Raw genomic sequence first — 16,472 nt, 5'->3', positions numbered from 1 at the left:
CTGCCTGGTGTGTGGGGTCCTCGTTGCATTCGTAGGTCCCTGGGCCTTGGCTTCGGGCTGCGTCGTGGGGTGGGTGTGTCTGTAGCGGGAACTCTCTGTCCCAGGGATGGCCTCGCGGGGGGCGTGAGGGCCCTGACTCTGCCGGGGGCAAACCTAGGCTGGCTGGCGAAGGAGTGGGAGGGAATGAGTGGGTGACAGTCGAACGAGGACATCCCTGCTCTAGGACAGGAGGACTCAGCGTCAGAAAGAAGACAACCTTCCCCGAGTCACTGAGGGCCATACGGATTCATTCCTTGCACCGTTAGTTTAAAGTACCAACCACGCTTTATCGGGAGCTCAGCATGCGGATAGTAAGGCTTCAGCTGGAAGATAGTGTTTGACAAAATTGGGACAACCCTGACCGTGAAGGACAGTGAGAGCAAGCTGGGGAACCTGCCAGATAGCACAGCGAACCCTAGGCCTTGCGTAGAGTGCGGTGCTGGGGACACGTGGCCAGAATCAGACAGATGGACAGACAGACCGACAGCGCTGTGCATTTGTGGCTGGAGTCAGGGACGGGGCGGCAGCAGCCGAGTCTCCTGTGCTGGGCGTGGGGTCACCGGGTGAAGCTCCCAGAGCTTCCTAACCCTAACCCTAACCTTAACCCTATCTCTAGCCTATTTCTATCCTATCTCTACCCTATCTCTATCCCTAACCCTATCCCTAATCCTACCATATCCCTAGCCCTATCCTGCATTAGTGTGTCTGGGCTGACTTAGCCAAGTACCGCAGACCAAGCCATTTAAACAAACAAAATTCATTTTCTCCGTTGCAGGGGCTGGGTGGCCGAGATCATGGTGCCAGCTGGTGGGTCCCTCCTGTGGCCACTCCCTGGCATGTGGAAGGCCATCCTCTCCCCATGTCCTCTCATGGCTGTCCCTCCATGTGCCTGTGTCCTCCTGTCTTCAAGGGACACTGGTCATAGGGGATCAGGACTCATCCTCGGGACCTCACTTTCCCGTAATCGCCTCCACATCCGGTTACGCCCGGAGGGCTGGGGGTTAGGGCGTCACATACGAATTCTGGGGGGACACGACTCAGCCCACAACACCCCCAGAGAAATTAGACGGTGGAGCCTGGAGACACTGTCCTGTGGAAAGCCACTGCCCGCAGCGTGTGCCCGTCTGGTCGGGGCTTGGGACCCTCTTCATTCCTGTCGACAGAGACACCTGTATGGCCAGAGACAATGTCTCTGCACCCGAGAGGAGTCAGGAAGAGTGTGCAGCTCTGAATGCAGAGGGCAGGACAGGACAGAACGCCGGTGTGTGGCTGGGTGACCTCATGGTGGCCAGACGCGGGCCACCCACGAAGGATGTGGTCCTCAGAGCTGACCTGGCCCCCGTCACTCAGGGGCCGCTCAGGAGGGCGAGGACCCCAGCCCGGCGAACGGACAGAACTGAGCGTGACACTGCTGGTCAGCGCTGGGCGGCCGACGGAGTCGCAGGGGACGAAATGCCCCCGACACGCCTACCTCGACCACCATTTGCATTTTGTAATATTTCCTACCTAGTGGTCGGCAGCCTTCGGTATTGAAATGGAAGCAAAATGATTCCTTTGTTGCCACTTGGTCCTTCTCGCGGACGGTGTCCCCAGCTCTGGGTGGTCTGTAGAGTGTTCCGGACCGGGAATACTTTAAGTGACTTAAGTGACGTCTGGGAAGTGTGAGAGACCTACGAACAGTCCCGTGCCTTACGCATCTCACAAGATAGTAATAACTGGGTAGGAGATTGAAATGGATATTATGACAACGTATCTCTCCAACAAGGTGTGTAGAACCCTGATTGGGAGGGGGGGTCCAGAGGTTACTGAAGCCACCAGACTGATGTGGCACGTTTTCTGAAAGCCTCACTTTACTGAAAAGTTCGAAGGAAATAACCCTTTTCTTTAAAGACAAGAAGGCAAACATTGAAATTATGGCATAGAGTAAAGAATTTCACATGCACTTTCAGAGAGAATAGACGTTAACCGTTTGCCCTTGGTTCTGATGGCGCATCTCCAGGTTCTCTGCAGTGTCTGTGCGTGACTCCGTCCGCTGCGGGCACTAGCGGAATTCTGGAAGCCCTTCTTTATTACCACACCAGCGTCTCATAGGACTTGGTGGCCTCTGTCGTTGCAGGTAATAGCAGGAAAGGGAACTCAACAATCTGTATTTTGAGATATTTATGGGTTTGGCACTTGAAGTGATAAATGCAGAAGGACAAAGAAATCTGAGAATGTTTCTGAGTAAATTCTTCTCGACCTGAGGTCTGTACTTAGCGATGTCAGTCACAACCTCACAAAAGATGTACAACACTTTCTCCTTCACTCACATTCCTGGAGAAAGACTTTGCAGTAAGGGCAAGACTAAGCTTCCAACCAAGCATACAAGCAAACACAAATTTCCTGTTTTTTGAAATCTCCCATCCAAGTACTAACCAGGCCCGACCCTGCTTAGCTTCCGAGATCAGATGAGATCAGGCGCATTCAGGGTGGTATGGCCGTAGACTATTTTTTGAAATCTCAATTGATATAATTTACGATAAACAAAAGCATACATATATTTATTATAATAATTCAAAGGTGATTATCATACATAATTTTAAATTCATGCATTCCAAGAATCAGGGGCGTAGCGGACCACAGTCAGTTTTATTGTCCGAGACCTTTTCAAAGTTTTGACTGACGGCCTGGGTTTTCTCTGATCCTATAACTGCTCTATCATCATCTAGTTGTTGACTCATTTAGAGAAAGGTGTCGTTTTGTAAGGGACTGAGGCCACATTTTAGTGTGCTTCTGCCTTTCTCACTAGTTGCTAGTGGGATTCACACACCAATAAAAAGCGAATTAACCAACTGTCCCTGTAAATTGACGTGTTTGGTGAGCGTGCCTTCACGGTCCTCGGTTGTGAAGCTGTGCTGAGATCGACCACCCACGTCATGAGGCTTCCTGGACGCCCAGGATCCAAGGATAGAGGTCTTTGTCCTGCAACATCTGAATAAATTCCATACAACTAAAACCCATAGAAAATAAGTAAATTCGACAGATTCTACAAAACCAGCAGATTGTACAGTTGCTTCAGAATGGAAAGAGGTGTTTGATTTTTAGTTCCTTTCCAAGTTGATGGGTTGAATTTTAGAATAAACTAGACAAGCGGAACCTTGACCTCCTCCATAGCTGTGTGTGTGTGAGTGCACGCGTGTGCACAGAGCACACGTGCATGGTTGCCACAATATTCACAGCTGCTGTGCTGTGGCTATGTACTTCAGTAGGGTTAGAGACAGTATCTTGTAGCCAAACACTGAGACGTACACAATAAGTACTAGGGTATACTTACCAGGACCACAGAACGAAATTTCAAGTTAGGGACTGTACCAGAAAACTGGGAATTATGGTTTCCTACCCCTCCGGTGTCCCCGTTCTGACTTCTTCTCCATCATTTTCTAGCCACGTTGCTTGATTTCCTTCTTCTCTTTACCTTGTTTGACTTCTCTGGGGCCAGGACGACGACCAGGCTGGAGTGGATTGGGGGGAGGGGGAAGGGCATTTTGAGGGCAAAGTCTGTGGCTGTTAGGTGCAGAGTGAACAATAACAGATTAAGTTAGATCAAGAAGGTCACCCAGGGGCATCTTGGTGGCTCAGGTCATGATCTCAGGGTCCTGGGATCGAGCCCCGCATCGGGCTCTGTGCTCAGCAGGGAGCCTGCTTCCCTCTCTCTCTGCCTCCCTCTCTGCCTGCTTGTCATCTCTGTCAGATAAATAAAATTTTTAAAAAAATTGTAAAAGAAAAAGAAAAAAAAAGGGCACCCAAACTGCCTATGAAGACCACATTCCTACCTAGGAGTGGGGAAGTGAGGGCTAGTTCTGCAGATGACCCAGGAGAGCCTGGAGGACGTGCCTCTTGCATGTGGAAGGGGTCCATGGGTAGGGACGGGGAAGCAGACGGAGCTGGAAATTTCACTGAGTTCGAGGATCTTGTCCCTTCCTGCCCAGGCCTCACGCTCAGTGTTGCCTAGAAAAGAAGTTCTTGAAGGCGCTGTTATAGTTCTTGTTGAACGCTGTGTAGATGAGCGGGTTGAAGAAGGAGTTGGAGTAGCCGAGCCAAAGGAAGATGCTCTTCCAGACGGCGGGGATGTCGTAGGAGCAGAGAGGGCCGATGAGCTCCGTGGTGAAGAAGGGCAGCCAGCAGAGCGCGAACACCCCGATGAGGATGCCCACCATCAGGGCAGCTTTCTGCTCCTTCTGTTCCCTCCACGTGTCCCCTTCTGTCTGGAAGGTGACAGTGGTGTGGCGGACGGTGAACACCATCTGGGGCTGCTGCGCAGGGGTCTTTGCCTGGAAAAGATCAGCAGAAGCTCCATGAAGGGCTCCTTGGGCCCATCAGGCCTGTGCAAGCTGAACCGGACACTGATGCTGGGCTCCTGCCCATCCCTCGGAAGAGGAAGTCCTTGACGGTCGGGCGCGGGAAACTGGCAGCCTGTGGAGCCCACCCTCAGCTATGGAAACCGGGGATGGGACCGCGGCGCGCGCTTACGTCTTAGAAAGGGAAGGAGAACGGGGGCGTCTCTAACAAATGTGGCAAAGATGAACTCCCTGTTGCTGTCTATTCAGTGAGGAAAACAGAAATAGATCCGTCACGCGGGACATAACTTACTGACAAAGGTCCGTGAGTAATCAAAAGCGTGCTCAATCCTTACCAACCCCTTGGGCAATAAAAGCCTGATTTCCTGAAATTTTAACAGCTTTCTGTGCGCATGTGAATCCTCCCTGAAGGAATTTTCTAGAATTTCTTCTGGTGTCAGCTTCCTATGACTGTTGGGGACAGTTCACTCACCAGGACAACATCTCCTTCGGGGCTTATTCTGTGTCCTTGCCTTTCCCCAACGTTCTTGGAAAACAGACTCCAGACTCTTAGGTTCTCCCCAGCTGGGTGCTCCCAGGTCCCCTGTGGACAGGTTTCCACAGAACTGGGCTGTCCACATTCCAGTCCCTTCTCCAGAGACATGGGATTTCTGGGAAAGGGGCTCTTCCCTCCATTCCAGTCCTTTTCTTCCATCTTTGGGGAATTGAAATAAGGAATATCTGACAAAAAGCCTAAATACGGAGACATCACAGTGGGTAGATTTACTAAACTAGCAAGCTAACCGGCCCAGGCAGGCTTTCTGGGCTAATCAAGCATTCGCTGGTAGCTGAGACTGCATGGATATTAGATTTTATTCTTCCCAACACCAGCATTCTGTGACCCCAGCGCGTCTGGAAAGGAGAATTACGCAGCTCTCTCTCAGGCAGCACACAAACTTTCCAGTAAAGGAACAAGTCGGAAGGTCATTCTCGTCAACATAAACCACCTACCAGGTTCATGACTACATCCATAAATTGGAGTCAAAAGATATCGGCTTGTCTGTCATATAAAATATCAGGCGTACGTAGGAATACTATGGTTAAAGCGATATTAGTTGACATATGAATTATTAAGTTTGTACGATAGCCTTCCTGTCATTTCCTTGAACAACGAAACACTGCTTCTTGCACAATTGAAAAGATCATCACTATTGGAACAAACAGTGCACCATGCTGCACCCCTCACAGCAGACATGAAATGAGATGTGAAAATCTCTCTTTCTACAGCCCAGCCTCACCCCGAGATAGCACAATGGAAAGCTTTCTCAGATTACTGGCACATATCTGGTAGTGCGTTGCAGGGAGTTCATTTACGGAAATGCAAACACAATGTATAGTTTCATTTTTCAGCATAAAACAGGGAAACCCACCAAATTTTTAATAAAACTCAATCCTAAAATGGCATCGGGGAAGACATTTCCCCCCATTTTCCAAAGATGGCAACTGAAGGAGAATTCTGGTCCTGACCGTTAAACCACGCCCCGCCCCCATTCTCCTCCCTCCCAGCACTTTTTTGGTGGTAACACTGGCCACTCAGGGTTGTGACTCCCTTGCACCCAACCCTTAATTCTCTACAGCACAGCTGATATGAAGGCAGAACACTAAAACTAGACTTTTGTTAAAGTAGAAATAAACATAGCAACACACACCCAGATATCCTGGCTTTTGAGATATGGCGCACTCTTGGGACCCGACCAGCCTCTCCCACCACGACTCCATGTCTGCCTTCCCTGTGGTCATTAGCCTTTGCAGACTGACTCCAGAAGCCCACGTTCAGTCCTTTATATACTCAACTTTCCATTACAAGACAGAATGAGCTCCACAACGAAACTACCAATGTAAAGCCAACCTTCTCTAAGGCTGAGGTAGACCCCCAAAGTTGCACATTCATTTTGCAGGAGTTTCCTGTTGCATAATGGAAGAGGCTGCAAGGTTTCCATTCTGGAGAGCCATCTTCTTTCCTAGTGATGGACACTCAGAGCATCTGCCTCTCTTGAGATCCTGCCGATCCCTACACTCAGATCCCGTCCTATATCCAAAAGGGCTGCCATGTCAGGATGTAGCTCATCATTCATCTGAGGGATGGGACCACAGTGGTTGCTCGTCCAGGTGTATGACTTACATTTAAGTGTAGGATTTGAGTATTTCTATAAAAATGAGTCTCAGGAAAGGGAGCCCAAGTATTATAAGACAGTTTCATGGAAGCCCATGGCTTCAGTCATGGTTCTTGTAAAGGGAGGTTAAGTGCCTTACGTGCAGCCCTGATTCAAAGACTATTTGGCAACTATACTATAAAACCTCGTGTTCTTCTGGTACAGCCTATTACAGGCTCTTACAGAGGAAGAGCTATTCCCAAATAGAACATACATTCATTGGACCTGCAAGGGTTTTCCTCCATGTCATGGTTCTCCTGGTGAGTGAAGTGTGTTCTCAAACAGGTTCCAGGTATTGTGTTTCTAAGTTTGTCTTCAGGATGATTTCTCCCACGTCAATAGGGTGTCCCAGCAGAATGTTCTTTCACAGGTGTTAGATTCATACTCCTTTCTCACGGAGTTACTAGTACAGCAGGGTGGGGGCCCACATCCACGGGTCCTTCCAACAAAGATTCAAGTGTCATGTTTCAACAATTCTTGCCGTGTTCCATGAGAACCCCTTAGGGTTCTAGTCTAAACTCAAGTTAAATATTTTTTCTAGTTACTTTCTTTTTATGGTTAGCTTGGAGTCAGGAATTGTTTATCGGTGAGTCCTAGAACTCCATGTGTCTCAGAAAAGCACATTTTTAGGACCTCAGTGTGAAATGTTGATCAGCACTGACACTTCTCCTGGTGTGGCATTCAACACCAACTCACTGGTCAGAAGAAAGAGGGTCACTGATTTAAAATGGTGCTTCTGGGATAGCAGAGGCCCTGCTAGGAGGAGGATCTTTGTCGTCTGGGAGGTTTTCGGTTTCTAGTTGTCTCATGTCTCTTGGTGGCTCACCTGTGGCTTTCTGACTTGGGGACTCCTTAGATCTTTGCTCCTTGCTAATCAATGATAGCAACCAGGCACCTAACCGAGTCTGGAGAGTTGAATTCTATGAATTACTCTACCAAGTACTCAACATGCTCATTAGAAGATTCACAGAAAAAGAAGTAGTAGGGTAAAGGAAAGTGAACATTCAAGCCAAATTAGGCTTTTCCTAATTATCTTTATAACACTGTTATCATTTATTTATTTGTTAATTTTTAGTGTTCAGCAGCTCCCCAGCTGCTGTAACACCCAGTGCTTATCACAGCACGTGCCCTCAATGCCCATCACTTCGCTTATGAAATTTCTCTAAGTGAACAATTAGCCTAATCTCTCCACATATATGCGTTCTTTGGGGGTCATGGGCTTACATGTTAGACTTCTCATCTTTCCAAAATGGTTGTGTGCTAAATCATAATTCACCAGTTAATCATAACTCTAATGTGTTTCCTTAATTTCCTCTACCATTTGGCTGCACTTTCCTATTAATATCACAAATAATCGATAGATTACCATCCATAATGGGTATGAAGCTCAGGGATGAACACCCTTACCTCAAAAGGGTTGTTTTGGGTGATTTGCAAGTTAGACCAGACCATTGTGAGAACAGAGGACAGGCAGATGAGGCAGGATGCTCACGCAAGAAATGGTCTTGCATGTTGAGTGACGGCTTCACAAGGGGAAGAGTGTAAACGTTCCTCAAACTTCCCAACTAACTTAGGAAAAGATGGTTCTTCTGTAGCTATGGTCACAAGGAGCCTTGCCACGTGTTTAAATATCTCTGGCTGATCAGGGACCATATACCTCTGTGAATACAAACCTGTAAACCAACCAATCCATGGTTGAGTCCTACCCTAACCCATGCCAACTAGGGTAAGACTCACCCCAATAAACGCTCCTCTGATCGCCAATCAACGGCAGTGTCACCGAGTAACCCCGCTTGAAGGGCATATCCATTGACTGCCCTCCAGTTCCTGAACTCCATGCTGTCCCCAGGCCCAGAGATGGCTGGTGTTCTGCCCTGCGCTAGAGACAGTACCTGACAAATGTGTCTCTGTCTTACTGTGGTAAGCAGCAGGTTTGGCTTGTGTTTCCATCTCAGATTCTGTTCAGTGCTTGTATCCCCCTTAGACAGCTCTAGAGTGTGCCATTTTGAAGCTGCTCCCAGGATGCTTGGACCACAGGTGTATTTTCTGGGCCCTAAAGTCCAGTTGCCCTCAGGAGCTGCAGCCAGGGAGCCAGTCTCACTGGCTCTTCTTGTTCTCTGCATTTCGTTATCCTAGGACTTGTAACCAAAAGTGCCTTCCCTCAAGGTCTTCAGGCTTAGGTTTTTGTATCAAGTGACTAGACCTTTCATTGAGATGTATGCCATTTGGTAATTGACTTAGATCTTTGCATAAGGCCATTAGATCGCTCGTCCTGGAGGTGTACCATTTAGCAAATATTTTTTATGCCCTTAATGTACTTATTCTCCTGCTACTTGCTTTGCTTTTGCTGTTATTTGTCCATACGTGCAAAGTCTTTGTTTCACTGGTAATTTTTAAATGTTTTCTCCTGGAGAGTCTTTCTTTCAGTTGAGTGTATAAAGGATTGTTCTATAAGGCATTGCCTTGATAATCCATTCCAAGTCAGAGCCAAAGGTAATGGTTTGAGGACTATTAGAACCAAGACCAATTTATGGAAAGCAATGAATCAAGCTTTGCTTTGGGTCTCAGTTTGGGAAAGAATGTCACCTTGTTTCGCTTGTATTCCAGCTCAGTGAGTGTTGGGCTGGTGACTGTGTGGCGCCTTGTCAGCCTCTGGTCAGGGATCCTGAGACATTATTCATATGGCTCTTGGAGGTTCTTTCTTGTGTGTCATGGTTTGTCTAAGCCAAGGTCTTGAACTTCCCCTTTAAGAACTTTGACTTCCTATTTTAAATTACCCTATAATCCTAACTCTTGTCCTTTTCTTGACAAATGCCTTTTTTTAAAATTTATTTTCAGCATAACAGTATTCATTATTTTTGCACCACACCCAGTGCTCCATGAAATCCGTGCCCTCTATGCCTTTTTAATATCTTCATAAGGGACTTCTGACCAAGCCAAAATTAATAAATTAAATCATTTTAGAGGAGAGAGAAATACTAAACAGTTAACAGCTTCTTTAATTGGGATGTTAAGGTCTTAAGCAAAATTCTAACTCTAAAGTAGTCTCAAAGGTTTTGTGACATCCCCAAACACACCTGCCTGGCAGACCTAGGTCTTGCATGTTTCTGTTAAGCTTCACCTGAACTCCTAAATGCCCTGTCTTTAGGGGCATCTCAGAAAAAGCAAAGTCACGCAGTATAAGTGCCAGGTAAGACGTCAAACCTATAGATTTTCAGTTAAAACCCTGGCCTGCAGTTCAGTTAACAGTTAAAACTTAGATTCTTCCTAAACTTCAGAGAGAAAGGAAACATAAAAATTGTTATAGAACTTAAAGCTTCATGAGAGTATTGAAAGAAGTTTTTATTGTCCTGGACCAGAAATCTGACCCAGAGCGTGAAGTTCGCTGGAGTCCCCTCAGAAGGGGAAAAGCAGATGCTTACAAGTAGAAGGATAGAAATGGGAGGGGCTATCTAATCCAGCTGTGAAAATTTAAAACCTAAAAATATAAAATACTTTATATAAAGTAATTTCAGAGGCCTTTCTCTTTTAAATTTAGTTTATTTTTTTGAGAGAGAGCATGAACATGAAGGGGTGGAGAGGGAGGGAGAAAGAATCCAAAGCAGACTCTGTACTGGATGCAGAGCACAACGTGGGGCTCAATCCCATAACCAAGAGATCATGACCTGATCCAAAACCAAGAGTCTGCTGCTTAACCAACTGAGACACCCAGGCATCCCTCAGAAGCCCTTCTTTTAACCCCTGGCCAGACTTACCAGAAAGAAAAGAGAAAGGACCCAAATAAACAAAATTATGAATCAAAGAGGAGAAATCACAACCAACATCAAAGAAATGCAAATGATTATAAGAGAATATTATGAGCAATTATATGCCAACAGATTAGGCAAGGTGGAAGAAATGCACAAGTCCCCAGAAATGTATAAACGACCAAAACTGAAACAGGAAGAAATAGAAACCTGAACAGGCCCATAACCAACAAGGAAATAGAGTCAGTAATCAAAAATCTCCCAACAAAAAAGAGGTCCAGAGATAGATGGCTTCCCAGGGGAAATTCTATTAGACATTTGAAGAATTAATACCTATTCTTCTGGAACTGTTCCAAAAAATAGAAATGGAACTAAACTCATTCTGTGAGGCTGACATTACCTTGATCCCAAAACTAGACAAAGACCCCACCAAAAAGGAGAATTACAGAAACATATCCCTGATGAGCATGGATGCAAAAATTCTCACCAAGATACTAGCTAATAGGATCCAACTGTACATTAGAAGGATTATTCACCACAACCAAGTGGGATTTATTCCTGGGATCCAGGGGTGGTTCAACATCTGCAAATCAATCAACGTGATACACCACCTTAATAAAAGAAAGGATAAGAACCATATGATCCTCTCAATAGATGCAGAAAAAGCATTTGGCAAAATGCAGCATCCTTTCTTGATTAAAGCTCTGCAGTGTAGGGGTAGAGGGAACATACCTCAATGTCATAAAAGCCATATATGAAAAACCCACAGGGAAAAAACTGACAGCTTTTCCCCTAAGGTCAGGAACATGACCAGGGATGTCCACTCTCACCACTGCTGTTCAACATAGTCCTGGAAGTCCTAGCCTCAGCAATCAGACAACAGAAAGAAAGAAAAGGTGTCCAAATTGTGAAAGAAGTCCTCAAACTCTCACTCTTCACAGATGACATGATCCTCTTGTTGAAAACCCAAAAAGACTCCAAATCTGCTAGAACTCACACAGCAATTCAGCCAAGTCACAGGATATAAAATCAATGCATAGAATTCAGTTGCATTTCTATACACAAACAATGAGACAGAAGAAAGAGAAATTAAGGAGTCAATCCCATTAACAATTGCACCCCAAACTATAAGATACCTAGGAATAATCCTAACCAAAGAGGGAGATAATCTGTACTCAGAAAACTATAAGGTACTCACGAGAGAAATTGAGGAAGACACAAAGAAATGGGAAAACATTCCATGCTCATGGATTAGAAAAACAAATATTGTTAAAATGTCTGTGCTACCCAGAGCAACCTATACATTCAATACAATCCCTATCAAAATACCATCAACATTTCTCAGAGAACTGAAACAAATAATCTTAAAATTTGTATGGAACCAGAAGACCTTAAGTAGAAAAAAAAGAATGCTGTAAAAGAAAACCAAAACAGGAGGCATCACAATTCCAGACTTCAAGCTATGTTACAAAGCTGTGGTCATCAAGACAGGATGGTACTGGCACAAAGACACATAGATCAGTGGAACAGAATAGAGAACCCAGAAATGGACCCTCAACTCTATAGTCAACTAATCTTCAACAAAGCAGGAAAGAATGTCCAATGGAAAAATACAGTTTCTTCAACAAATGGTGTTGGGAAAATTGGACAGCTACATGCAGGAGGACAAAACTGGACCATTTTCTTACACCATACACAAAAATAAACTCAAAATGAATGAAAGACCCAAATGTGAGACAGGAATCCATCAGAATCCCAGAGGAGAACACAGGCCGCAACCTCTAGGACCTTGGCCATCACAGCTTCTTGCCAGACACGTCCAAAGGCAAGAGAAACAAAAGCAAAGATGAACTATTGGGACTTCATCAAAATAAAAAGCTTTGCACAGCTAAGGAAACAGTCGACAAACTAAAAGACAACCTACAGAATGGGAGAAGATATTTGCAAATGTCTTATCAGATAAAAAGCTAGTATCCAAAATCTATAAAGAACTCAACACCCAAAAAACAAACAAACAAACAAACAAATCCAGTCAATAATGGGCAGACCACATGAACAGACAGCTCTCCAAAGAAGACATCCAGATGGCCAACAGACACATGAAAAAATGCTCAACATCACTCAGGATCAGGGAAATAGAAAAAAAAAGCCACAATGAGATAACACCTTACTCTAGTCAGAATGACTAAAATTAACAAGTCAGGAAATAGCAGGTGTTGGTGAGGATGCGGAGAAAGGGGAGCCTCCTACAGTGTTGGTGGGAGTGCAAGCTGGTGCAGCCACTCTGGAAAACAATATGGAGGTTCCTCAAAAAGTTGAAAATAGAGCTACTCTATGGCCCAGCAATTGCACTATTAGGTATTTACTCAAAGGGCACAAATGTAGTGATTCAAAGGAGCACCTGCACCCCAATGTTTATAGCAGCAACGTCCACAATAGCCAAACTATGGAAAGAGTCCAGATGTCCATTGACAAATGAATGGATAAAGAAAATGTGGTGTATATATAAACAATGGAATATCTTGGAACACTGAAAAAAATAAAATTAAAAAATTAAAAAATTAAAATTTACCTTAAAGAAATATAAAAAAAAATAAACAATGGAATATTACTCAGCCATCAAAAAATTAAACCTTAAGCATTTGCAATGATGTGGCTGAAACTAGAGGATGTTATGTTAAGTGAAATAAGTCAATCAGAGAAAGACAATTATGCAATTTCACTCACATGTGGGATTTAAGAAACAAAGCAAAGGATCATAGCGGAAGGAAGGAAAAGATAAAATAAGATGAAATCAGAGAGGGAGACAAATCATAAAAGATTCTTAACTCTAGGGGACAAACAGAGGCCTGCTGGAGGAGAGGCAGGTGGGGGATGGGGTGACCGGGTGACGGCATGAAGGAGGGCACGTGATGCACTGAGCACTGGGTATTGCATGCAACTGATGAATCACTGACCTCTACCTCTGAAACTAATAATACACTCTATGTTAATGAATTGGATTTAAGTAAAATAAAAAAATAAAGAAAGATTCAGGCAGATGAAGTCACCTCCCCCAACATCCCCTAGATCTCCACTGCTTCCCAAAAATGCCATTTAAGATTAGAGACTGTGGCTGGCCTGCAGAGCTCTGCCTCAGACTAGTCAGCAGTAAATCCAGCATGATCTTTTTATGCCAGACATTTAGTAGTGGTGCATGATGACATGCTTTGTCAAGGGCAAGGCCCGTCTCTCCTGTGGCCCGCTCCCATCCCAGTGTCTGACAGAGGTTAGGCTCTCAGTAGGTATTTGAAGAAAACTTAGCAGACAAAGAAGCAAGGAAAAAGTGTTGTGTTTCCCTAGGTAACACAGCCAGTTGGGGGTAGGACTCTATATGGAAAATTTGGCACCTGCTACCAGGGACAAAGCAGGAGACCTGGTTTGTAATTCACCCTTCCCAGTAACAGTAGAGCCCTGGACCATTTGAAGGTCTTGCAAACCAACGGCCCTATTTTCTTAAGTTATGTGGCAGAGAGAGAGAGAGAGAGAGGAAATAAAATGGTGCAAAAAAAACCATATAAAAGCAGAACAATGTCAAAATGTTTTGCTAATGTTCTCTCCAGAGCAGAGCAGTGAAAGGCTGCATCACTTTGCAGTAAATTCCACAAGACGGAACTGTGACTGCTTTTCCTTGTCACCCTGTGTCTGGCATTGGTTGTAAACCATTGGCCTGGATAAGCATCCTGGCAGAAGAGGGTCTGTGGGAGGAAGACCCTTGAAGGTGGCCAGTGCTCTTGTTCCTGGCCTGGAGTTGGGGTGGGTCGTCACGCGTGTGGAAGCCCCGGGCAGTTTGATGCCCCATTGGCACTCCTCGTTCAGTTCTGAAATCTAATAGCACAGGGTTTCCCAAATCTAGCACCGTTGTCATTTTGCTCTGAATAATTTTTTGTTGGGGGAGACTGCCTGGTGCATTATACAGTGTTTTCCCCCCAAATCTTAACGTCTCCAGACATTCCAAATGGCCCCTGGAGGGGATAAATCCCCCCCTGCTTGAGGCCATTGTTCTGGATGAAAGGACAGGTAGCCTCAGACTCCCTTTTCCCTCTTCTAGAAGGACGCACTTTCTTCTCCCTTACCTACACCTCTGGTCCCTCTGAGCTTGATTGACTGGTTATTGCTGGAATTAGCTACTGATCCCAAAACACAACCATATCACAGCACTCACCAGAGTGTCTATCGCCCTCACTAGAGGGAGCTCTTCCTGGGAGAGATGATGTCTTTATCATTCTTCACTCCCTGCACCAAGCCCATACACAGTGTGGGTTTAAAATGCTTAATAGAATTTATGTTTTTTCAGAGCCAAGAACAGAAACTGGGGCTGTGTAGACTTCTGACCTAACTTAAATACATGAATTGGGCTCAAGGGAAGACCTTGGCAGTGAGAGCTGGGACGGGGAGAGCTGTCTTCACACCCAGTGGTTCAGTCGTGCATTTCCTGAATCTGCAGTCACAGGGCTGGATTAGTAAGGGTTAACAACCAAACAGGAAAGCATGGTGGAAGAGGACAGGATAAGAGACTTCACTGTTGCGTAGCTACTGTCTCACAGAAAAGGCTACTTGCAAAGGCCTGGGGAATTGTCTGCCTTAGATTTTTAATTTCCTCCTGTCGCTTGTTTGGGAAGGCCAACAAGTGACCCTCTGCTGCCCACAAACAGCCCGATGGGGCTGGAAACAGACCCAGAAGGCAACACAGAGGCAGTGGAAGTGTCTAACAAAAGCAGGCTCTGAAATGGGTGAACGCCTCATAAGGACACTGCAGAACAGCAGGTGGTAAGCCAGGAGATACTCTGCTTTTGCAAGATTAGTTGCTTTGATTTGCAAAGAAAAAAGCAGACTGGCCTAAAACATTAATCTGCTCTGCCTGATGTTGAGCAATCTTTCTGCCAAGTCATGTTACCATCTGTCCTCCCCCCTTCTCCCCTCCCCTCCCCCGCCAAAAAACGAAAACCTCACTTTCTACAAACTTTGGCATCCGTGTGCTGGAGATAAAGCCTGAACGAATGCAAGTAAAGTATTTTCAAGGATCTCTGTAACACCCACCTCCGCAGCCTCCGGCCAGGGTGAGACGCTGTTGGTCTTCCTGGAGCCCACGCGGAGCTTGGCGGCCTTGTAGACCTTCCAGTACACGAAGAGCACCACGCAGAGCGGCAGGTAGAAGGCGCCCACGGTGGAGAACACGGTGTAGGAGGGCTCGCGGCTCACCTGGCACTCCTCGCTGCGCTCCGAGTACGTCTCCCCCCAGCCGAAGAGCAGCGGCGCCAGCGAGATCACCGCGGAGAGTGCCCAGGTGAGCACGATCATAACATTGGAGATGCGCTTGCGGGCGCGGGGCGTGTATTCCAGGTGACGCGCGATGGACCAATAGCGGTCCAGCGCGATGGCGGTCACATTCCAGATGCTGGCGGTGCAGCAGAGCACGTCGCACGCGATCCACAGCTGGCACAGCCGCCGACCCAGCTGCCAGCGCCGGCCGGACAACTCATGCACCAGGCTCAGCGGCATGACCAGAGCCGCCACGAGCACGTCCGAGATGGCCATGGACGCTACTAAGTTGTGCGGAACCCGGTGGAAGGTGCGCACACGGAGGATGGTCGCCAGTACCAGGAGGTTCCAGGAGAACGTCGCAGCTACCAGAAAGCCCAGCAAGGTCAGAACAAGCACACCAAAGACAGAGTGGAGGGGCGGGCTGGGGCGCGGGTCTTCGGCGTCAAGGCTGCTGCGGTTGGTCTCCGAAGGGGCGGGGGTGGAGAGAAAAAAATAGGTTAGGTTCACAGGTGAATCCATCGCTGGGTCAGGAGACCGGCCCGGGGTGCGTGCAGAAGGGGCGTTCGGGAAGACAGTCGTGGCCCCTGCGCCCGGAGCCACTCGGGGTGTTTGCGACCTCTGGCTGGTGGCGGGGTTTCTGGGGATTGTTTACGAAACCTCCTGCCAGCGAGCAGACGCGGGAGACGGGGTGGCTGAGAGGAGGCTGCTGGACCGCGTCTCGCAGCGCAGCCGGGGCCCTCCGAAGCCGTCACATGCCCAGGCTTTCCCCCCCGGCACGGACTGCAGTCTGGTCACCCAGAGCTGAGCATCTCCCAAGTCGGGGGGCAGCTGGGCGCCCCCGGAGCCTGTGGGTG

The 16,472-nt window shown here is 46.8% G+C and overlaps 1 protein-coding gene across 1 annotated transcript; it reads right to left on the bottom strand.

Annotated features, from left to right (window-relative positions):
* Window positions 1-3,781: 3,781 nt before the first annotated feature.
* On the bottom strand, window positions 3,782-16,197 carry HTR5A (5-hydroxytryptamine receptor 5A). The gene is made up of 2 exons (XM_044244660.1): window positions 15,394-16,197; window positions 3,782-4,349 (listed from the first exon to the last, which is right to left on the bottom strand). Exons 1-2 carry the CDS (start codon window positions 16,135-16,137, stop codon window positions 4,017-4,019), a joined length of 1,077 nt encoding a protein of 358 aa, XP_044100595.1. The 5' UTR covers window positions 16,138-16,197; the 3' UTR covers window positions 3,782-4,016.
* Window positions 16,198-16,472: the final 275 nt, after the last annotated feature.

Source organism: Neovison vison, chromosome 4 (assembly GCF_020171115.1).
Source record: "Neovison vison isolate M4711 chromosome 4, ASM_NN_V1, whole genome shotgun sequence".
Lineage (NCBI taxonomy): Eukaryota > Metazoa > Chordata > Mammalia > Carnivora > Mustelidae > Neogale > Neogale vison.
This window is presented reverse-complemented; position numbering and strand designations above follow the sequence as displayed.

Excerpts from the sequence above, each read along its gene's own strand:
- HTR5A (XM_044244660.1), bottom strand. The coding sequence starts at position 16,137 with ATGGATTCACCTGTGAACCTAACCTATTTTTTTCTCTCCACCCCCGCC. Across the intron at positions 4,350-15,393 it reads CCTGGCCGGAGGCTGCGGAG|GCAAAGACCCCTGCGCAGCA; the intron begins GTGGGTGTTACA and ends GATCTTTTCCAG.